The 24,774-nt window shown below is 38.9% G+C and overlaps 1 protein-coding gene across 6 annotated transcripts in view; it reads left to right on the plus strand.

Annotated features, from left to right (window-relative positions):
• DPP8 (dipeptidyl peptidase 8) overlaps window positions 1–20,403 on the plus strand; it is a 53,418-nt gene extending 33,015 nt beyond the window's left edge. For 5 of the 6 annotated variants that reach the window (XM_005685108.3, XM_018053645.1, XM_018053647.1 and 2 more), the window contains 8 exons: window positions 1,183–1,335; window positions 1,588–1,723; window positions 3,125–3,270; window positions 10,362–10,508; window positions 11,721–11,873; window positions 12,900–13,042; window positions 13,746–13,857; window positions 16,211–20,403. In XM_005685108.3, the coding sequence (XP_005685165.1) occupies window positions 1,183–1,335; window positions 1,588–1,723; window positions 3,125–3,270; window positions 10,362–10,508; window positions 11,721–11,873; window positions 12,900–13,042; window positions 13,746–13,857; window positions 16,211–16,333 (1,113 nt within the window). In that variant the 3' untranslated portion in view covers window positions 16,334–20,403. Of the gene's footprint in view, window positions 1–1,182; window positions 1,336–1,587; window positions 1,724–3,124; window positions 3,271–10,361; window positions 10,509–10,912; window positions 11,100–11,720; window positions 11,874–12,899; window positions 13,043–13,745; window positions 13,858–16,210 lie in introns of those variants that run through there. The other variant, XR_001918600.1, reaches the window with a different exon arrangement.

Raw genomic sequence — 24,774 nt, forward strand, 5'->3', positions numbered from 1 at the left:
GGTTCTCAAAGTGTGGTCACTAGACCACAAAGTATCAGTATCACTTGGAAACTTTAGAACTACTAGGCCCACCCTAGACCTCTTGAATTGAGAAAGTTGTCTGGAGGTGGGATTCAGCAATCTGTTTTACAAACCCCTCAGGTGATTCTGATGTAAAGTTGTTACATGAAACAAAGAAAAAAGGAATAAGGAATTAACTATTTATTTAGTTTTGAAAGGCCTGACTTCTAACTTTTAAGTCAAGAGCAGAACCAGTCCTGACCTTTTACACAGATTAACACATACCTGTGAAGCTTCATGAAAGTTTGTTCTGCCATCTCTTATCCTTTGTATCCTTTCTATGTCATATAGGCCTTACTTAATGTCAACTGTGTTTATTTCTATATCCATGCATGCTAAAATATGTTTGCAATGATTAAGAAGCTCCTTGAAGCAAATGTGGCATCTAAAAGTATTTGCTTTTAGAAATACACCTTTGTTTTCTGTATAAAAGTTTGGATTTTATTAAACATTATTGAGTAGGCTGCTGGAAGATTTTGAAAAGGAACAATAAAAGCCATTTACTTAGAATCTCACTGTAATTTGGGAGGAATATTAAGTGAATTCAGCTGTGAGTGTACTGGCAGTTTTTTTGTGTTCTGAATGAAGACTTAAAAGATCCTTCATACTTATTTATAAACTATGCCAGTATTGAAACTGATGGAGTGATTGAGTAGAGTTATTCCCCAACCCAATAGATAAAACATTTTTGCAAATTTGTACAAAAGACCCAAAAAAAACAAACAAAAAAAAACACTGCCTAAAATACTGCTGCACTGAGGAATAGACAGGATGCTAAAATTAGACTCTCTTAGGTGTGCATGAATGGTTGACCTGAGCTGTGATATAGATATTTTTTCTCTGTAAAGGGTAGTCGTTTTAATGAAATAATTTTAGTATTTTAAGAAAAGCACACATTTTACCATATAGGAAATTAGCAGCAGCATGCAGCTCGGGCGTCCTTTTAACTTTCTGAACAGGATCTATTAAGACATGAACAAAACCAACTCAAGCTTACTAACATCAGTGACAAATTTTTAAAGAGAGGCACAAGTCAGAGTGTGACTCAGATGATTCTGAGTAAAATTGACTGGTCTTGCCAAGGTCATACTAGCACTGATTTTTATGTTGTTATTTTGACAGATCCAGGTTGATGAAGTCAGAAAGCTGGTATATTTTGAAGGCACCAAAGACTCTCCTTTAGAACATCACCTGTATGTGGTCAGTTATGTAAATCCTGGAGAGGTGACGAGGCTGACTGACCGTGGTTATTCACACTCTTGCTGCATCAGCCGGGTATTAAGTCACTGTTTGAAAAGGGTTTCCTGTCATATAAAAAATCTCTGCTCATATAATACTCTTTTTTAGTAACGTGAAAAGTGAAATGGCCTATAAAAACCTTAGCCTTAACTTTAGCATTGTATATATATTCACATAAATGGTCAGACTGTTATCATACTCCTGCTGTAGCATCAGTGCAGATATAGCAACAGGTAACCGTTTTTTAGTTTTCCCTGGGGGAAAAATAATTGTTTTTCCTTTTTCTAGCATTGTGACTTCTTTATAAGTAAGTATAGTAACCAGAAGAACCCACACTGTGTGTCCCTTTACAAGCTGTCAAGTCCTGACGATGACCCAACCTGCAAAACAAAAGAATTCTGGGCCACGCTCTTGGATTCAGCAGGTACTCATTCTCCTGAACCCTATCTTAAGCGAGATTAGTACATTAGTGCTCTAAACCCGTGTCGTAGGTCCACGTTTCCTGACAGAGACTTCCCGCCCCTCACCACTGCCTGTCCTTCGGCTGCTGGCTGATCCCATCCCGCCTAGTCTATCAGTTATCAAATAAGGCTGGTTACTTCTTACTCCAGGCAGGAGCAAGACTGGAAGGCCTTTTTGAAAATAAGATTAAAATAATCAAGATTAGTCCAGGTTCGATGCATGATACTGGATGCTTGGGGCTGGTGCACTGGGATGACCCAGAGGGATGGTACAGGGAGGGAGGGGGGTTCAGGATGGGGAACACGTGTATACCTGTGGTGGATTCATGTTGATGTATGGCAAAACCAATACAATATTGTAAAGTAATTAACTTCCAATGAAAATAAGTAAATTTATATTTTTTTAAAAAGAGAGCACTCTATAAAAAAATAAATAAATAAAAAATAAAATAATCAAGATAACAGCTAGGAAGTGATTTATTCACGTTTGGATGATTTCCCAGGTAAACAACTGAACTCGAATGTCATAGAGACTGAACTAGTAATACAATCAGGGAAGCTGCAGCTTTAAGGAATACCCAGCTGGTAGCTTTCTTAAACTTCTGCCAGCACTTGCAATGGCCATCTTAATAAAAGATAAATCCTCATTTTGTATGGGAGTGAAGAGCACTATGATTACCTGATTTTAAAATGCTTGATTTCTTAAATATAAATAATGGACTAATATATCTTTTAATTCATTTTATACTCAAATCCTTTTTTCTGTTAGGTATTTTCACTCATAAATATCTCCTAAGGGGTTAAGAAATCAGTGCAAAACCGCAAGGTATAGGTATGTTCTGGTGTCCACAATTAGAATTTGTAATATGCCAATCTCTGCTTCAACTAGAACATCATCCAGTATACACAGACTTGGGAGAGGTCTGTGAAGCTTTCAAACACTGATCATGAATTTTTTTTCTGGCTTCTGATTAGACTTATTGTCTAATGATCATAAAAAAATGTTTTTTGAGCACCTGCTGTGAGGAAGTTAAGTTAATTTGTGCTCTCAGTTTCTCATCAGGTATATGGCTTAACCATTGATAAGTTATACAAGCAGAGAGTGAAGTATTTGTGTTCTCCTTGTAAATACCTCCTGGGCTCCAGTGATTATTGATAATACTTTGTGTCTGCTTCTGAAATGGATATTTGATGTCTTCATTAGATTTCCTTTTTAAATATAACTATTTGTGCTTAATTTCTTGCTTATCGTCTAAAGGAGGGATAGTTAGTTATTAGGGTAGTGGGTTTATGGTATTTTTCCCTTGCGCTCAGATTGTCAAGCTCCCATAAGAACTTTACAGAATGTGTTTACCTCCTCCCAGGTCCTCTTCCTGACTATACCCCTCCAGAAATTTTTTCTTTTGAAAGCACTACTGGATTTACATTGTATGGGATGTTGTACAAACCTCATGATCTACAACCTGGAAAGAAATACCCCACTGTGCTGTTTATATATGGTGGTCCTCAGGTAGGCATATTTCTGTACCTATGTGTATGTGTTTTCATTTTCTTTTTTTTAGATAATTTGTTATTTAAATGTCTGGTCAGTTGTTTAAGATTTGAGCATTGCTGAGCCTCTGCTGTTACTGACTCTGGCTTATGCTCTCATTACCCAGTTTAGGAGTTTAGGAAGCTGGGTTTTGTTAGGTAGCAAATTTGAAAATCAGTGTCACTTTCTTTTTTTTGGCCATGCTGCTTTGCTTGTGGGATCTTAGTTCCCCAACCAGGGATTGAACCAGGGCCCTTGGCAGTGAAAGTGCAGAGTCTTAATCATTGGACTGCCAGGGAATTCCCTCAATGTCAATTTCTTAATTCACAGTGTGGACTGTAACTGTCATGGGGAATGTAATAGTCATGTCAGTTAGTAAATGTGTTGTATTCTAGGTAGAGAACTTGTTTGGAAAATGATATTAAATAATTAAATGTCTTGATTAATAAAGAATCTTAACAGATATTTTTGAAACCTTTGGTATCCTAATGAATTCCCCTTCATTCTAAGGCCAGATCTCTCAAGCAAGCTATAATACTTTTATCAGCTAGTTAAGACAGCTGCTGGAGAAGGAAATGGCAACCCACTCTGGTATTCTTGACTAGAGAATCCCATGGACAGAGGAGCCTGGTGGGCTGCTGTCCATAGGGTCGCACAGAGTTAGACATGACTGAAGCAACTTAGCATGCATGCATGCATTGGAGAAGGAAATGGCACCCCACTCCAGGATTCTTGTCTGGAGAATCCCAGGGACAGAGGAGCCTGGTGGGCTGCTGTCCATGGGATCACACAGAGTCAGACACGACTGAGTGACTTCACTTTCACTTTTCACTTCCACGCATTGAAGAAGGAAATGGCACCCCACTCCAGTGTTCTTGCCTGGAGAATCCCAGGGACGGGGGAGCCTGGTGGGCTGCCGTCTATGGGGTTGCACAGAGTCAGACACGACTGAAGCGACTTAGCAGCAGCCTTTAAACCCGAGGCTTCCGAGATGGCATTGGTGGTAAAGAATCTGCCTGCCAGTGCAGGAGACCCAAGTCATGCAGTTTCGATCCCTGGGTTGGGAAGATCCCCTGGAAGAGGACATGGCACCCACTCCAGTATTCTTGTCTGGAGAACCCCATGGACAGAGGAGCCTGCTGGGCTACAGTCCACGGGGTCGCAAAGAGTCATGACTGAAGCAGCTTAGTACAGCACATACTATTCTTCAGCGCCGCAAGAAGTTTACATATTGATTTTCTTTTTTTTCCTGCGTTAAATAGTAGCATGTGAGTGTTAAGGAAATTTTACTATCAGAGTAAAGTGTTTTGGTTAGGTTAGTTGGTTAACTGGTAATTTTTTTTTTAAAGTTTAATCTTGGTTATATATCTCACATTGAGCCCCTAAAGAAGTTAGAATTGTACATATGTATATGTTTTTTTCCTAATATAACTCTCTCTCTCTTTTTTAAAATTAATCTGTTTTTGACTGTGCTGGGTCTTTGTTACTATACTCAGGCATTCTGTAGGTTTGGCCACAGGGGCTACTCTTTGTTGCAGTCGCGCGGGTTCTCGTTGTGACGGCTTCTCTTGTTGCAGAGCACAGCTCTAGGTGCGTAGGCTTCGCAGCTTCAGGAGTTGCGGCTCCTGGGCTCTAGAGCACAGGCTCGGTAGTTGTGGCACATGGACTTAGTTGCACCGTGGCGTGTGGGATCTGCCTAGACCAGGGATTGAACCTGTGTCTCCTGCATTGGCAGATGGATTCTTATCTGCTGCACCATCAGGGAGGTCCAATTACAACTCTCTAGAATTCAGTAAATATCCTGTTTTATAGTTATATCCAGTTATTCGGATCTGGAAGTGTATCTAGGTGTCAAGTTACCGAAAACATAAAAGGTAGCTACATAAGCCATAACATCTCAGCAGTGATGATCATATATCAACTTGTCACTTTGCCATTGTTTAATGTGTTTTACAAACAAAACATGATTTTCATTGTAGTTATCTACACATAAATTATGAAAGAGTTAAATGAGACTTCTCTTAAAAACTTGAAAGCCAGATCTTTGTGAACTTAAAGGTGTAATATAAAGAAATTCAAGAAACTACAGGGCACTCTTAAAAGCTTTACATGTTCTGTTATTTAAAAAAGAAGGATGTTTCTTCTTCCCAATGAAGAAATGATATGTGAGATATGTGAAAAACATATAAAAACTAGCTGGTTATCTAGATTTTTAAGACTAAAGGACTCCTCATATTAGTGAAGTGAAGTCGCTCAGTCATGTCCGACTCTTTGTGACCTTATGGACTGTAGCCTGCCAGGCTCCTCAGTCCATGGGATTTTCCAGGCAAGAGTACTGGAGTGGGTTGCCATTTCCTTCTCCAGGGGATCTTCCCAACCCAGGGATTGAACCCCGGTCTCCCACATTGTAGGCAGATGCTTTACCGTCTGAGCTACCAGGGAAGCCCCCCTTACATTAGTAATTAAGTTTAAAAAGTCTAAGCCATGTGAAAAGATAGTGTCACTAATCATTAGGGAAATGCAAATCAAAACCACAGTGAGATAGCACGTCATACCCTTTAGAATAGCTCTTTTTTTAATAAAAAAGAAAATAATAAATGTTGGTAAGGGTGTAGAAAAATTGGAACTCTACTTTGCTGATGGGAATGTAAAATGATGCAGCCGCTGTGAAAAACAATATAGCAGTACTTCAAAAATGTATACATAGAATCATAATCTGATCCAGCAATTCCATTTCAGGCTATATACCCAAAAGAATTGAAAGCAGAGACTCGGATACTTGTTTGAGTTACAGGTATGCAGTGTCAATTGCAACATCATTCACAATAGCCAAAAGGTAGAAGCAACCCCAGTGTCCATTGATAGACAAATGGGTAAACAAAATATGATATATAAAGGAATATTATGCACCCTTAAAAAAGGAGGAAGTTCTGACTTATGCTACATGGATAAACCTGAGGATATTGTGCTAAGTGAAATAAGCCAGGCACAAAAGGATAAATATTGTATTATTCCACTTGTGTGAGATACCCAGAAGAAGCAAATTCATAGAGATAGAAAGTAGAGTAGAGTTTGTCAGGGACTGGGGGAGGGATAGGGAATTATTGTTTAAAGATTTGAAGTTTCTGTTTGAGCTGATGAAAAGACTCTGGAAATCAGTGGTGGTTGCACAACAGTGTGAATGTACTTAATACCACTAAAATAGAGCTGTTTGCTTCTCAAAGTGTTCTTTGGTGAGGCCAGAGGAAAATCTGGTGTTCAGTCTGCAGGGAGATGTCACCATAAGACTTTGAGTGATAAAACTGGTTGGCACTTCAACCCATTGGGAGATCATTCATCTTTGTGTTTGATAATCATTTTGATTAGTTACGAAGAGACTCCTTAATGTAAGACCAGATCTTTCTACTAGCACACAGTAACCTTGCAAAATTTGATTAAATCCTAAAAGTGATCCAAGCCTTTTTTTTTTTTTCTTCCCTTGATGGGTATTCAGGTCAAAGTGGAAGTCTTTTTGAATAAGGAACAATGTCTCAATTCATAACATGAAAGGAATTACTTCCTGATTAAATGTAGCAGTGCCTGCAGTAGGACATAAGTGAAACCAAGGAAAGCAACAAATAATTCTGTTTGAAGTTGTTAAGGCTTATTGCTTTAAACTTTTTACTGATGACAGTAGTGTTGTTTATTTAGAAGGCAGTGGCACCCCACTCCAGTACTCTTGCCTGGAAAATCCCATGGATGGAGGAACCTGGTAGGCTGCAGTCCATGGGGTCGCAAAGAGTCGGGCACGACTGAGCGACTTCACTTTCACTTTTCACTTTGATGCATTGGAGAAGGAAATGGCAACCCGCTCCAGTGTTCTTGCCTGGAGAATCCCAGGGACGGGGGAGCCTGGTGAGCTGCTGTCTTTGGGGTCACACAGAGTCGGACACAACTGAAGTGACTTAGCAGCAACCTAGAAACTTGTTAGAAACCCTTCCTGGAAAAGGCATGGAATTAGTGTATATCATGCTTACTAAGTGCTTCCTAGGCTTTGTTTGGTAAGCGTTAAAGTCACAAATCTCACATCATTATATCAAAAAATGAATGTCTTTCTCTGTACTTTTGATGTGTATTTAATCATGGATCATACCGTGGATTGTAAAAAGTTTTATTTCAACTATGTGTGAAATCAATACATGGTTATTAATAAAAGTGAATACCTTTAAAAATAAATAAGTAAAAATGTTTATTTAACAGATACTTATGATACTTCCTATGTGTTGGACACTGTTCTGCAAACATAAATGCATAAGTGAGGTTAAAATAGCAGAGTACAGGTTTTGAAGAATTGATAACTGAAGAAAACTTTTGAATTCTTGGTGCTAAAGGGCATTATGTGTAAGTACCTTCTTCTAAGAAGAAGCAGGCCTTGAGGCTACAAAGGCAAAAACACTGGCTCTGGGGGAAAATGTTTCTATCAGGCAACTGAGGCCGTCTTCGGTGATTTACAGCAGGCAAAGAAGTGAGTTAATTTTTTTTATATGTTCGTATTTGTGCTCTTCTAGGCTTACTACTTTTTGCAGCTCCCTTCCTTGGAAAACAAGCACTTTTGCCTACCAAACACCTCTTTCCAAGGTAGAAAGGAAAACCATCATTCTCTATTTTTCATTCATTCATTCAGCAAATAGTTACTGAGTGCCTGTTATGTACCAAGCAGTATTCTAGGCAGTGAGGATACCACAATGAACAAGTCAGACTAATGTCCCACCCTCATGAAGATTAATGAGGAAAATAAGATAAATTATATAACTTCATATAATGGCAGTGTTATGAATAATTGTTGGAAGATAACAAAGTGACTAAAATGAGGGTTCTGATCGGAAGGTCAAGGAAGCTCTCTAAGGTTGCAGAGGATGAGAAGGGATGAGCCACGTTAAAGATCTAAGGGAAAAATAAATGTCAAGGTCCTGGGGTTAGAACCAACTCAATATAATTGATAGTAAGACTGGAATACAGTGCTCAAGGGGGAGAAGTGGTATGAGACGAGGTGAGAGAAAATAGCCAAGGACCAAATATTGTAGGGTCTCGAATGCAGTGGTAAGGAGTTTAGATCTTACTCTGATCTAAATGCCCAACCATTAGAAGGAGCCAAGCTATAAAGTCATACCTGGTTTACATTTTTAAAACATCGTTCTGTTACTATGAGAATAGCTTATATGGAAGCAAGTATAGAAACAGAAAGACCTGTTTGGCAGTTGTTACAATGGTAACTAAGCATCCAGAAGTTCAAAAGGAAGATTTTTGTACATGCCCACCTCCCGTCTAGCCCAGTAAATGATCAGTAGATGTTGATTGAGTGAAGATAGCATCAATTCTTATTTTAATTCCTGACTAACTTGGTTTTCCCAATGGTTTCCACCAGAGAACACTTTCTCAATTTTGCCAGAATGCAAAATTTTTTGTTTATTATCTGTCTTTGTTGTTGTTGTTCAGTCCCCCAGTTGTCTGACTCTTTTCGACCCCATGGATTGCAGCACTCCAGGCCTCCCCGTCCCTCACCGTCTCCTGGAGTTTGCCCAAGTTCATGTTCATTGCATCGGTGATGCCTTCCAGCCATCTCTTCCTCTGACGCCCTCTTCTTCTTCTGCCCTCAATCTTTCCCAGCATCAGGGACTTTTCCAATGAGTCGTCTGTTCACGTCAGATGCCCAGGATACTGGAGCTTCAGCTTCAGCTTCAGTCCTTCCAGTGAATATTCAGGGTTGATCTTCCTTAAGATTGACTGGTTTGTCCCAGGTTCTGGCACCAAGAAATGGAACAAAACAAAACAAAAGATGGGTTTAATCTCTTGCTGTCCAAGGGACTTTCAGGAGTCTTCTCCAGCACCACAGTTGAAGGCATCAGTTGTTCGGCATTCTACCTTCTTTATGGTCCAGCTCTCACAATCATGTGACCCCTGGGAAGACCATAGCCTTGACTGTACGGACCTTTGTTGGCAGAGTAATGTCCCTGCTTTTCAGCACACTGTCTAGGTTTGTCATCACTTTCCTGCCAAGAAGCAATCGTCTTCTGATTTCATGGCTGCAGTCACCGTCTGCAGTGATTTTGGAGCCCAAGAAGAGGAAATCTGTCACTACTTCCACCTTTTCCCTTCTATTTGCCATGCAGTAATGGGGCTGGATGCCATGATCTTAGTTTTTTAAATATTTAGTCTTAAGCCAGCTCTTACACTCTCCTCCTTCACCTCATCAAGAGGCTCTTTAGTTCCTCTTTCCTCTTAGTGTCCACCAAAACCTTGAACTTCTGTAGCTTTTTGCCCATTAGTTAAAGTCTTTTCACTGGAGAGTTTACTTCTGGTGAAGCACTAAGCTGCATATAATTTCTCAGTCATTTTGAAGTATAGTTTCTAGGATGCTAAAGTTTTTTAAGAATCATCACCTTTTGCACTGATCTGTGTAACAGGAAAAAGTAAGCTGACTGGTCACAGTATTTTATTAAAGTACTGAAGTTTTCCCTCTACTGGTCAGAGACAATCCCAGAATATACAGGTAGGGAGAAAAAAAAATGATCCTGTTCCATCATTTGAAGGGTGCATTTCTTTCTCAAGGTAGAAGTAATCATTCTTGTAACTTTTTTATGGAATAGACTAAATCATTTATCTTGTAGTTAATATCTAGATTATGATTTTGAAGTCTGTAATTGTTCATTAATCCTCTAACTTTGCATGTGAAGTTAAGAAAGAAAAGAACATAAACATGAAAAGATTTAAGTTAATTTAAAAATATATCAGGGAAGGGGAAAGAGGGAGTTACTAAACAGTGACCTTTAAAAAAAACCCTGAATTATGCAAGATGAATAAGTTCTTGAGATCTGCTGTGCAAAATTGTCCTGTGATTACAATACAGTATTGTACACTTAAATTTTTAAGAGGGTCCATTTTATGTATTCTTGCCACAAGAAAATAATTTCATTTTATAGGCAAAATATTAAAAATGTAAGCTTTCTATTTTTAGCAGCATCCTGCCTCTCTCATTTGCTTTTGTGTGTCACCATAGAATACATTTCACTGAAGTTGTCTTTCTTCCTCAGGTGCAGTTGGTGAATAATCGGTTTAAAGGCGTGAAGTACTTCCGACTGAACACCCTGGCCTCTCTGGGCTATGTGGTTGTGGTGATAGACAACAGGGGGTCCTGCCACCGAGGGCTTAAATTTGAAGGCGCCTTTAAGTATAAAATGGTGTGTGAGCATACCAGCATTTCTCTTTTAAAGACATTTGCAGTTTTTGGTGCTTTGTTTGATGTGAAATCCCAGAGACAGAAACGAGGAAGGGACTGTGCGTGAGTGTGCATGTGCACATGTGTGAGCGTGTGTGTGGGATGGGAGGGGAGGTGCCACCTGATCCTCACTAGGCTATTCCAGTCCACCTATAAGTAGCTTTGTGGAGCTGAGAAAGAACCACTTTACATAGAAACCCCCTCTCTTTCTATTTTTTATGTCCAGTTTAGCCAGAAGGCATCACATTTAGTTTTCAGCATCCTGTACACTATTAAGAGGAATAATTGAGATTTGTTCTGTCCTCTGTGAAGAGAGAAACCAACTGGTTAGTGCCTTCCTTGTGACAAGCCTCTTTCTCTCTACAGGAAGCTTTAAATGCTACCTTTTAGAGATGCCCCATGTCCTTTCTGCTGCTTTGGGAAATGATGAGAATCCGATGTTCCTTTTGCACAGTAAGGCAGTTACTGTGTTTGCCAGTGTATTGGACATGCTGAGTAAGACATGGGGATTTTCTCCCACAGCCAGTTCTTTGACCTTATGTTGTATTCTCATGTAAGTTTTTGTTTTTATTTTTGTTTTTGGCTCAGTGAAGTGAGATTGTGTGCACTGGCAGGCCTAGTAATACAGATAGGGTGGTGGTGATAGGAATTAGGACTATATAGGACTTTAAAGAAATTGTATGTTCAATTCCTAGAGGTAGATAATGGGCAAAGAGGAGGACAAGACCTCAAGAGTGATTCCTTCCACTTTATTGCATGAAGTTTTAAAGAGAAGTAAAATTAGTCATCCACTTAAGGGGGCTAATTTTTCATCTTTGGGTATAGGAAGGCTTGTTACAAGGAAGATGCTGACCTCTTAGCAGACAACAGAACAAATGGAAATGGGAAATACCCATATGACAAAGGACATTTGGGGTTGCAGTAGGAAAGAACTTTGTGACTAAGGGGTAACTAAACTCTAGGACAGGCTAGCAACAGAAGCTATAGGCTCCTATCTCTAAATAGAGGTAAAAAAATTTTTTCCAAGCCACAGAATCTCAATCAATAATAAGTTCTTTTCTAAAAAAAAAAAACACAGGTGTTTTTAGTAAGAACATCTGCCAGCTTTCAAAACACTCTTATAATGAGATTTTTATTTATCAGAATCAGTGAAATGTTCTCCCTTTTTTGACAGGGTCAAATAGAAATTGACGATCAAGTGGAAGGACTCCAGTATCTAGCCTCTCAATATGATTTCATTGACTTAGATCGTGTGGGCATCCATGGCTGGTCCTATGGAGGATACCTGTCCCTAATGGCGTTAATGCAGAGGTCAGATATCTTCAGGGTATGTGATTTCCTATGGTATTTCTTTTGCAATAAGGGTAGAATTTTCTATAAATTGAGATACAAGAAAAGAACCAAATTTCTGAAGTTGACAGTATTATGAAATGTTAGGGTTTGTGTGTTTAACAGCCATGAGAAATAATAGATTTATCTTGTCAACTTGTGGGATATATATTTCTATTTCTTTATCTGTATATATCTGTGTAAAATACTTGTCCGCTTGATCAGTTATTAGCTATTAACAGACATATGCCAAATATTATGGGAGATTGTCATGATTAGTAAAACCCACATTCTTATTGGGTTGTTCTTATTTGTTTAATTATTGGGCTACAGCCTCTGAGGGCAGGGATCTATCTGCATTTTTCTTTTTTTAATATTTCATTAACATGATTTTATTTTACAGTGGAAATTATTTATTTTTAGGAATAAAAGTGATAAGGTTTTTGTATATTCAGATAATCTTTATTTATAATAACCATGAAGTGAAGTCTGAATACTGCCATAATTTTCCCAGGCTTGCAGCTGTCAAGAAATACAGCTACAATAATTAAATATAAAACTGTATGGGAGCCTTAAAATGAGACAAGTGTTTAGTACGTAAATAAATTTCATTCATTGTTTTACATTTTGTACTGCCAACGGAAGCTAAAAGAACAAAAAAGAAGAAAGTGACTGCCCTTCCTATGTAAAGCTGGCGCTTGTCCCGTGTTTTTCCTCATTACACCGAGGCAGTCATATGTTCTAGCTCAGCCTCCTCTTCTCATGGAGACTCATGTTTGTGTTTCATCCAGCCCAGGTTAAGGATTTAGTGTGTGCCACCTCTGTGGAACATGAAGCTATCTGACTCATTAAGTATCAAGTTCGTGACCTTGGCATTCCCCTTTGATTTTCTGGGTAGCCTGAGACCGCAGTTGTGAGGCTAAAGCCTAAAGATAATTGTAGCCTATAAATTTGCAGTTACAGACTCTCAGTGTTAACCATTCTTTTCTGAACCGCGCTTGACTGTCACTGTTGTCTTCTGTAGGTTGCTATTGCTGGGGCCCCAGTCACTCTGTGGATCTTCTATGATACAGGCTACACGGAACGTTATATGGGTCACCCTGACCAGAATGAACAGGGCTATTACTTAGGATCTGTAGCCATGCAAGCAGAAAAATTCCCCTCTGAGTAAGTTCAAGCTTTAAAATTAAAATTATAAATTTAAAATTGTATTTTTTAAGATTGTCTTTAATAATAAGGAAAGCTACAGATATGACAAAAATAAAACTATTATTTTATGGATTACTAGAAAGCATGGCTGTTTTCTTAAAGCTGAATTATAGGCTAGTTCATATAATTTGGGTTTTTTAGCAAGTTATATTTGAAGCAATTGCTTAAGTGCTAAAAGAAGCTTATTAAGTATACCAGTGTTTCCCTGGAGGAGGGCATGGCAACCCACTCCAGTATTCTTGCTTAGAGAATGTCCATGGACAGAGGAGCCTGGCAGGCTACAATCCATGGGGTCTCAAAGAGTTGGACACAACTGAGCAACTAAGCACAGCACACCGCCACTGTTTCAGAGTGGAAAAAATCCCATTTCTGCTTCCATATATTTTACAAATAGCATATATGATTATTCTTTTTCTAGGGATATGCTGTAATTATTAATGTATGATAATATCTTAATAGAAAATTGAACAGATTTAATGTTTTTCATTACATGTAGCATCTGGTTGATATATTACTAATTTAATATTGAAATGTTGAATCCTTATTCTAACATTACAGTATAAGGAAATTATTGTAGTAGGTTATGGTTAGTTTTAACAAGTTAAGTAGTTTTCCCATATTCTCTATTTTACCTCATCCTCTGATATTTCCATTTCTCCAGACCAAATCGTTTACTACTCTTACATGGGTTCTTGGATGAGAATGTTCATTTTGCACACACCAGTATATTACTGAGTTTTTTAGTGAGGGCTGGAAAGCCATATGATTTACAGGTGAGTTCTTTTAATTTTCTGATTAAAATAGTCATGATTCATGATTGGTTACTTTGGAATATAATAAACTATGGAGTGAGGTTGAATTTTCAGCTGTGGCTACTCTCTGCTTAAGAGAACTGAAATAATAGGCATAGTTAGCAGTGCCTCTGGTTGGATAAAAGTTAAGGTTCTATTCTATTGAAGTCAGGATGAAAATCGGCCTGTCCGATTACATGACTTGTGTATCTGTATCTGCTTTCAGTTTGTAATCGTGGACAAGATGACAGGAGTCCATTCACTATCCTCCTTTGCTTTTCTTCTTCCCCTTGGAAGGGTGAGGAAATGCTACTTGATTTCATTGTTGTAAAGGATTTTTAGGACCTGAATATATGGTCTTTTAATTTTCTTCTATTTTATATTGACAGTGGGGCAGAAACCAAAAGTTACCCACCTCCATTGCTCCATTATTTAAAAAAAAAAAAAAGCCTGTAAGAGAAACTGTTCCTTCCCTTCCTTGTTTCTACTCCTTGCGTGGGTTATACACTCGTAAGAAATGAAGAATGTGACTTTTCCTTCTTTTATGTTTCAGTTGGCATTTATTCAGGTAAACTATGAGGTATTTAGCTATAGCATCAGTTTTCAGGGGTCTCAGGACCCTTTTATATACCAGACAGTTTTTGTTTGCGTGAGTTATGTCTATGAGTATTGCTCTTACATTGACTAAGAAAATCTTAAAATATTTATTTATTTAACAATGATAAACTATTATTACATATTAGCACAGATCACATTTTTTTAATGGGGGAAAACAATTTAAAGTTTACTGAGAAAGTTAGTACTGTTTTACATATTTATAAATCCCTTTAATATCTGACTTAATAAGAAATAACACCTCAATGCTCGTAGCTACTTCTGTTGTGCAGTGTTGTTTTGGCTAAATAAGTGAAGAAGTTTCAGCCTCACAAAATACCTAGCTAAGAAATGGGAGTAATGTCTTAGCTTTTTCAGATAATAATGGCTGTTCTTCTTTGTTGCTACACTATAAGCTGGACAAATGGTACTTTCTTACAGGTTAGTTTTAGTGTGGAATCCGAAGCCGTATCTGTAAACTTTTCATGCTCTGTTATAGTCTGTTGGGTGGATCTTGTACTTCAGATGCATCTTTTATCCATGCATTGGTCATCTGGAAAACACTGGTTCACCTCTAGTTGTTGACTGATTTCATCATACAGTATTTTAAAAATCACATGCATTAATGCTGCCACTGATCCCAACAGAAAAGTCTTCCAGGTATTGGGAAACTCATGAAACAGTAGTGGTAGATGCACGTTTTCCAAAATTCTAATTTTCACTTAAAATCTCGAAATTTGTCACTAACAACAAATACTGTCAATGTTGTCTTTGAAGTAGCCAGCTCACATTATTTTTGAGAGAATGTTTGCCAAATAGCCAAGTCTGAATCACCGTAGATGTCTTTCTTTCAAGTGAGAAAATGGAGTTCCATTTATAAGCTCAGTTTTAGAGACCCTGGCAATCCAGTGGTTAAGACGCCACACTTCAGTGCAGGGGGTATGGGTTCGATCCCCGGTTGGGGATTTAAGAGCTTGCGTGCCTCAAGGCACAGATAAAAGAAAGAAAACTCAGTTGTACAAGTCTTTCCCTTCAGACATCCTGTAGCAGAAGTGCTTTATGCATTCTGCCCATTTTATCACCACAGAATATAAAAAGACCTCTGCTCAAGGGTTGCAATTTAATAAAATTCTAAATTTTACTTCTGCTTAAATGAAGCTGGCATTTTTTCCTATTTACTAAAGTGTGTGTCACTGATTTGATCCATGCTAAGGCACCAGAAGTTTTACCCACCATTGCCTTTCATTATCAGTGCAGGTGCCAACACAGTGAATAAACGCTGATTCTTTAATGTCTTAGTTTTGTCTTAGTTTTGTCCTGAAAGTAGTTTTGGCCCTGTGTATCCCTTGAAAGGGTTTCTGAAGACTCCAGAAGTCTGCAAACCACACTTGGAGAACCATTGATCCTTCTGTAAGCTTAGTGACACATAGGGAATTACAAAAAGAAGAGGGACTTCCCCAGCAGTTCAGTGGTTGAGATGCCACACTCCAGTGCAGGGGGCATTGGTGCCTGCCTTGGACAGGAACTAAGAGCCTACACATTGTGGGACGTGGCCAAAAAAAAGGTTTTTAATAATAATAAAGAAAAAAAGGAGGGGAGCCTTTACATTGGAGGTTGTGTATGCAGTATCTTGGAGAAGCTCTGCTCCATGTTATTAATCCCATTGAGAATCTCTGGAAAGCTTTGGAAGGAGATACTAAGTTCTTATTTTTTGTATTTTGATTTTGTTGTTGTTTTTAAGATCTATCCTCAGGAGAGACACAGCATAAGAGTCCCTGAATCTGGAGAACATTATGAACTGCACCTTTTGCACTACCTTCAAGAAAACCTTGGATCACGTATTGCTGCTCTGAAAGTGATATAATTTTGACCTGTGTAGAACTCTGGTATACACTGGCTGTTTAACCAAATGAGGAAGTTTAAATTTAATCAGTAGAGAATTGATCATCACATTTTGGTACTTGCCACATAACATCTACTTTTGAAAGTACATCTGGTGCCATGCAGGTGTTTACAGCTTGTGGATAGTAATCTAATACCTTAACCATACACACACAAAATTAAATGACACATATTTCTAAGGGACCCAGCAATACCTTGAGAATCACTGAGAAAAATAAGACATTAGCACCATGTATTCATACTACCTTATTTTCATTTTTAATAGCATTATGAAACCTCATGGACTTAGTGTATTTTTACAGTATACTTCTGAGTTTGTTAAAATATGATGATATTAGTGATTGGCTTGGTTCAATTCCAGAATCTCTGACTAGTTACAGATTTGATAGCACTTAAATGTAATTGAATAGCTTCTGCTTCATTGCTTGGGGTGTATCCAGCATGTTATAAAGTAATCACTATTAAACCTAAGACTTAACCAATCATTAATGATTGTTCAAGGTTAAGTTAGTGGCCTCCTAAAGACACTTACTTTGTTTCATTCAAACTCTGACCAGTTTTTAGCCAATTTAAATTGTATCTAGTATAAATGGTTCTCTTTGATGATATGACCGAGTGGGTTTTTCTTTTCACATAAAGGCAAGTAACTATATATGTAGCATGATTATAATATTGATAATTACAGGCAGGAAAATTTTAATCAGATAATTAGAGCTTAAATATTTGCAGGCAATTCCTTTCCCTTTGGGAAAAGAAGAAAGTACACATTCACTCGTATTCTTCAGAAAATTTAGTGGTGCCATTTTCCATTGGGTATTTCCTCACTAAAATGTTCCAGAGTTTTAGGGCAATGGAAGGGAATTTTGGTGGAGTCAGGGAGACCAGGGTGTGGAGAATGGCAGGGAGAGGAGAAGGCAAGGGTCTGCTTAAGAACTAAGCAGAAGTATAATCTGACCAAAAATACTCATGAAAAAGTTTAAGAATTGAAATTTAAACTCCTAGAATATTAGTTAAGGAAACCAGAATTGAGAAATCACTCTCTTGCCAACAGTTACAGACTAACATTATTCAGGGGAAGAAAAGCTCCTTACAGTTACTTTTACATTTCTAATTCTAATTTTTGTTATTTTCTTCTTAATTTTGGAAGCCTTACAAATTGAAACTTTCTTGAACCTTTATAAATTATTTGAGCATCATTTAAATATTGTGATCTTAAAATACAGAGGTTTCCAGACAACCTCTTTACCATAAACTGATCCCCAGCCAGCCATGACTCTTTTTCAGTGTTCAAGGCTTATAAGCGATTTCTTGAATGGCCATGACATTTTCCTGATTTAGCCCTAGCACTTGACTATTAAGGGAGCTCATAGTGCTGATTGGTGCTGATTGGGATCTGTCATCTTAGAATCTTAGGGTGCTAGCTGGGTCACATTGGAGCCAATGTCAGAGAAGGCACCCAAGAGTTTGACCCTTTTTATCACAAGCCTCAATGTTTGGAAAGTCATTATCAGTACTTCTAAACAATGTTCCAAGAGAAAAAAATTTTATTCTCTTGTCACCATTACAGAGTGAATAGAGTCCTAATCCTAGAGAGCACAGCCTCCATTAGTAAAGATAACTGTGCTTGAGATGTGGACTTCATCTTTGAGGGCCACATGGGAGGTGGGAGAGGTCCAGAGATGGCAGGGTGACCTGGTGGTTCTGTCCATGGAGGGGGATTGGGTTTTGCTGTTTTTGTATTTATACTGTATTATAGGTACCACACTTTTCCCTATGACTGTATATGTATTGATTTTCTTGTTTATGATATTTTCCCATGCTGAGATATGTTTATATTCTTTTCAATGTTAAATTAAATTGATTTGGGTAATATTCTTCCCCAAGAAAGTATTTTCCCCCATGACTTAAGTTTGTATCTGATTACTGAAGACGATTTTTGTTTGTGGACCTAGTTGGCCTCCGAGGATATATCCTTATATAATATGCAAAGTAGAAATGGTATACAGTAGCTTTTAGACAGTTGTTCATTTGAAACCTTTTACCCAATATCGCTGTGTTTTCAAAATGGCATCTCGTATTTTACCAAACAAACCTTAGAGGAACTTCATGGACTCTCAGATTCACAGGTGTTTTCCTTTTGCTTCTTGCCATCTGCTTTCCTCCCATCACAAGGAATGCATCTGTTTAACTGCCCTGACAGTCAGTTAAAGGCCATTCGCCTTCTATAGAGGGGGAAAACACCTGACTGAATTTGCATGCAGAAAGACAACTTGACTGAATTTGATCTTTAAAATCAATGTGAAAAGCATAGTCAATTCAGGCAATCTGTAGAAACCTCACTAAAACTATTTGTACCCTATGTATGGGCAACAAACTAAAAGGCAAGAGTATAGCAACATTTTTAATGAGAACCAAAAAGCACTAGGTTAAACATCAACGGGGAGTTTTGTAGGTTTGATAATTGAGTGCACTTGAACAGCCATCAGGTAGGTATGGTTGCTTGTATGTTGAGCAGCGAGACTCAAGATCTGATTCATCTGGGATGCTTTTGAAAAGAAATGCACTCTTGAACCTTACTCTTAGAAATTTGGATTTGGTTGATTAAGTGGAGACCAGGAATCTGCATTTCTAACAAGCTTTCCAGGTGACTCTAAAGCAAGTCATTTGTGGGGCTACTTTAAGAAACTCTCCTATAGGACTGAGTTGGATTAAGAAAATAATAGGTGATTTTTACACTGGACTGATTTTCAAGAACCTAAAACAATAGTTAAGATTGCTCCTCATACAATAATTATTGGCTGTTTTTTCACTCTGAAAGAAGCAGAAGATATTAACTATCTCCCCTTGGTCTGGAGATTAATTTTGGAATGAAGGTTTTTCCCTCTTGCTATTCCTGGCTTGTTTCCAATGCCTCATACATAAGAGGAAGAAGTCACAATGCATGCATGATTTTTCAAAAGAATGAGGTAATAGATAACTGATGCTCACTTTTACTTGTTTTATTTCTTAAAGAAAAGTGTATCCCACCTCTCTGTAATATTGTCTCTCTTTAGGTGGAATGATTCCTATGAGATCTCTCATTACTATAGAATTACAGAACTTTCAAGCTATTATATCTTTGATATAACCTGATGTTCTCGTTTTTTAGAGGAGGAACCTCCATATAGAGAGAAGAAAATATACCCGTGGCCACACAGCCCCTTAGTGCTTTGTCAGTACTAGACTCCATCCAGATATCCCAACTCATGGTAGTTAAATGATATGTAGAAAAGGCAAATTTTTAAAGAAGTATTTATTAATATATTCCTATGAAACATTTTAAAGATAACATAAAATGGTTAATTTTTCCATTCTGAAGTAAATGCTAAGCATGCTTATTAATGAAGCAGTACTTCTAATTAGTATATGACATTCTGAAGTTAATTAAAATTGTTACACTCAACGTGTCTTCCTCAGTGTAGTGGGAGGTTTGGGGCTTGGGATATAAAGTGCTTGTTTAAGCCTAGGAACCCAAATTAGAGCTATTTAAAGTAAGCAAAGAGACATGGCCATATCTAAACTAAGATATGGAAGCTGAGTGTCCGTTCCCAGCGGACATAGGAAACTTTCCTGACTCACCTTTCCACAGCCCAACCTCACCTGTCCATCTCGCAGCCTAAAATATGAAGGCATGGTAGTGCAAGGTGCTGGCTCCAGCCTTTTCTTACTTTGTCAAAGGACAGTTCTAGGTAATCATTTAAGAAGTCCCTCACAGAGAGAGCAGTAGTGTTTGTATGTTTGTTTTTAAATAACCCAAATACAAATTAATGTTGCATTCAGCGCAATTGGAGTTCAGGTCTTTAATTTTAGAACATAAAGTGCCTGCTGTTTTAAGCATTGACTTGTATAAAAAGAACTGCATGTCTCACTCCAGTAAGTTTATGGGTTTTCTCATTTTCAGCTACATGGCTTTTAATCATGTAAAGTGAAACATTAGTTTTGTTGCATTTTATTACAGGTTCTTTGTTGCAATAAAGATGCTGCTAAAATTAATTGATGTAAATGTCCCTTTTTCCCCCATTCCGCATTTGTACATTCTTGCTTTGACTGGTGGCAACCGTGACTGGTTAAAACACACGAACAAGATCATGTGCTTGCAGTGGAGAATGAAGACTGCAAGGTGATTGATTACATGTGGTTTCTAGTATAGATACTAACCAAAGGTACATCCAGGCTTCCTTGATAGTTCAGTTAGTAAAGAATCTGCCTGCAATGCAGGAGACCCTGGTTTGATTCCTGGGTCAGGAAGATCCCCGGAGAACGGATAGGCTACCCACTCCAGTATTCTTGGGCTTCCCCTGTGGCTCAGCTGGTAAAGAATCTGCCTGCAATGCAGGAGACCTGGGTTCAATCCCTGGGTTGGGAAGATTCCCTGGAGAAGGGAGAAGCTACCCACTCCAGTATTCTGGCCTGGAGAATTCTATGGACTGAATATTCCGTGGGATTGCAAAGAGTCGGATGCAACTGAGCAACTTTCACTTTAAAAGATGCATCCAGACACAGAGGGAGGTGTGCTTTGTATGGGTAAGTGGTTCCCAGCACCCGGAGCTGGTACTGCAAGGGTGGGCGATGCTTGGAGCCAGTGATGAGCATCTCCTCCCTGAGCAGCTGGCAGTTTCTCTGGAATACCTCTTGGAGTTGACAGCGGCTTCTGCATGCTCCCTAGGAAGTTACAAGGGAGTTCAGTGTAATACTTTGCTCAGAGATTTCTTTGGCAATTCTCTGGTCTTTAAAGGCTGAACTAGAGAAAGGGTGGAGGAAAGAAGCAGATGAACCCCTCTAAAAATAGTAGATTTGTATTTGTCTCATAATTCTTCCAGAACAGACCTTCAGTTTGGATTCTATAGCCCTCTGAAGTTGTATGCAAAATACTCCATGAGTGAGTGGGGGTGCCTTCTGGGGAGCAGGGCTTTGGCATCAGAGTCTCAAAGGGATAATGTTTGTTTGTTTTAATGCTGTGTTCTATATTAGGGTCTTTAAACTTTTATATATAAAAATTTAGAAATAAAAGATTAAACATCCTACTGCCATAGACCTATCCTTTTTACCTCATGACATATTTAAAAAAGGAAAAAAAGACATTTAAATGACTCTGGGATAAACTAAGGTGCACTGGGTTAACCAGTTGAGGTTACTTTTAGTCAGAAATGATCAGCCAGACCCACCCAAACTAAAGAAATTTAGTGCCTCAGCGTACATATAATTTATGGCACTCCAGATGAGAAACTTTTTATAGACTATGATCTCTTTAATTTAGCCAGGATTATTGCTAATCAAAAATTAGCTTTCAAACTGCCCATAATCATCCCACAAAGATGGATGGGAGTGCGGACTTGCCAGTGGCTCTTGGGCTCCAGGGCCCTGTCAGAGCAAGCGTATGACCTTAAGGCCTCTGACCGCCCTCTGGCCTGACCTCACCCATGCAGTGGTTATGAGAAATATGGATTGATCCCTTCGTGCTTTGGAGGGGAGCAGAGTTAAAACAACTGCAGTGTAAGGATCTCATAACCATAATTTTATTTGGGGCTTGGAGCAGTTTGGGGAATTAACAGGATTTAAATAATCAGCCTAGTTCTGTCCACAGATCTGGTGCCCTGGCCATGCCACCCTGGATGGGTGTGAGCTCTCACTGAAATGGATTACGTGGGATCAGGTCTGACACGGAATGAGATTTTTGAGTTTCTGTGCTCCTTACTGAAAGATACACCTTCTAAATTGGCTCCCTACTTGAGCTCTTGAAATAGAAGTTTGGGAACAGGACAATGGTCCTTAGCCAGTGTCAGGAGTCCACTCCCTGCCACTGCCCCCACCTGCACATCTTCACCGGAAAAGCGCCCTGCGGAAGGGCATAGTTAAGTGTTCTCAGACTTCCCTGGTGGCTCAGATGGTAAAGAATCTGCCTACAATGCAGTTCGATCCCTGGGTCGGAAAGATCCCCTGGAAAAGGAAGTGGCAACCCACTCCAGTATTCTTGCCTGGAGAATCCCAGGGACAGAGGAGTCTGGCTGGCTACAGCCCCTGGGGTCGCAGAGTTTGATACGACTGAGTGACTAACACTTTCACTTTTAGCATTCCTCTCACAAGTGACAGTTATTCGCAGGAAGGTCATCTGGCCGGTAGGTTCTGGAAACCACAGTGCTCTTCTGTGAAATGGACTCTCCATGTTGGCTCGGTTTCTGGGCACATGTATGGCCACAGTGCCATACTCAGCAGGCATGTGAATGCCACCCTCTGTACCTAATGTACTTGGGCACTTAATGGAGTGTTGCTGAGCCACGTCATTGTTTTTCGTTGTCTCAGCTGTCCGTCCTCAGTCCTATCTGCTCCTACCTCCTCAGTCTAGGACCTGTAATATCATGCTGGGTTGGAGTAGAGAGTGAAGATAAAGAATTCCACCTGGAGCTGGAAATGGCAACCCACTCCAGTATTCTTGCCTGGGAAATCCCATGGACAGAGGAGCCTGGCGGGCTACAGTCCGTGGGGTCGCAAAGAGTCGGACGCAACTGAGCAACTAAAACAAAATAAGTGGCATCTGAAGTTTCTACACCCAAGGTAATCTGTGAGATGGGATCTGATGTTTGACTGGTCCCCTCATATGGAGCCATGTGTTGATTAAAAAAAAAAAAAAAGCATTAAGTATGCTTTAGGAATGCCCATCACTCAGAGGGCAACTATCCATATTCCAGGCTCTGAGCTGCTTGCTTTTGTAAAACCATATAGACTATTAGCTATTTGAAGTGAGTGTGTGAGTGTGTAATTGTTCAGAACATGTGGATTTCATGTATTTGAGTACCTGTCCAGTTACTGTCAGTTTTTCTTCTGCTGCCAACCTGTGACTCATGAACAACTAGGATCTCTTGTTCTTTCATTTCAGGGGCTGTTCCAGGACTCCAATCAGTAACTTGATTATTACAAGGTGCTGCATATGTTGGTAACCATATTGCAATACAACTCAAGGAAAGGATTCAGATTTTTATTTTTAAAATATTTTTGTTTCCTTCTCTTTTGAATTTTATATCCATGTATCAGCTCAGACATGCCTAACCTATAGATGGGGATACTTATTATGAAATGGGCTTTTTTTTTTTGAAGAGAATATTTTGCTTGAAAGGCAAAGGACTGAAAGATTTGTAGGTTGTTGATTTTGTTACTTCATACTGGAGCTTTCAAGTTTTCATTAAAGTTTTGTTTTCTACTTAAAAAAAAATTTTTCCAAGTGACTTTCTTCAGAGAAGGAGAAATATCCTATGATACCCCTTATATGTGGAATCTAAAAAGAAATGATACAAAGAACCTACTTACAAGACAGAGACCCACAGACTTTGAAAATGATCTTATGGTTGCCCAAATAGTTACGGAGTTTGGGATTGACATGTACCCACGGCTATTTTTAAAATGGATATTGTTAATTGGTTATATCCCAATACAAAATAAAAGGTTAAAGAGAATCCCAAGTGACTTCAAAGAAGCAGTTGCCAACTTCACTGACCAAACATAGTAGCAATCATGTGCCAGGCCTGTGTACAGGAAACAAAGATGGAGACGACACAGCCCTTGCCCTCAGCAGGTCCTCGGGACCAACTTCACCTCCCACCTCACAGTGCACTCGGCAGAGCACTGCCACCTTCTTAACGGCATGATAAATCTGCACCATCTCACTCCTGTCCCTAGTCAAATCCACTCGACACTCAAAGCCTGTGTCACCTCACATTCCCTCACATGGTCTCTTCTCTCACCCACCAGCATCTGGAAAGTTTCCCCTTTTCTTCTTTTAATTAGAACACGTGCTTTGAGGCCAGACCCAGGTTCCTCTTGGTACTCTACAGAGCTTATATGAGAGTCTCCCTGCCAACATAGGTGATATTGCACAAAGGTACCAGCGTCAGCTTTGGAGCCTGGCTTCAACCCTTGCCTCTGCTACTTGCTATCTTTATGGGCTTGTGCATGTTTACATAACACTCTGATCCTTGGTTTCCTTAAGTGAGAAGTAGGAATAGTAGCAGAACCTTCCTCAGTGGGTTATTGTGAGGATTAAATTTGTTTAATATACTAGAAGGCGCTTGGTGCCTGGCATGCAATAAAAGTGCTCAATAAAAATTATCTTAGATTTAGCACTTAATTTTATACCATACTGTTTGCCTCTGATTTTGTTTCTGCACTTAAGATTGCAGATTGTTAGACTAGGCACTGTATTATACTTGGTTAACTCTCCCCATCATAACCTACTATAGTCAGGTAGGAATCACTTATTAGATACTGGAATATCAAAAAATTTTTAATGAAAAAATTATTTTGACCTCCCCTATATGGGATCATCTAATTGATAGGTGATAGGTTCCTGAATACCCATCCACCAATCTATTT

Source organism: Capra hircus, chromosome 10, assembly GCF_001704415.2.
Source record: "Capra hircus breed San Clemente chromosome 10, ASM170441v1, whole genome shotgun sequence".
NCBI lineage: Eukaryota > Metazoa > Chordata > Mammalia > Artiodactyla > Bovidae > Capra > Capra hircus.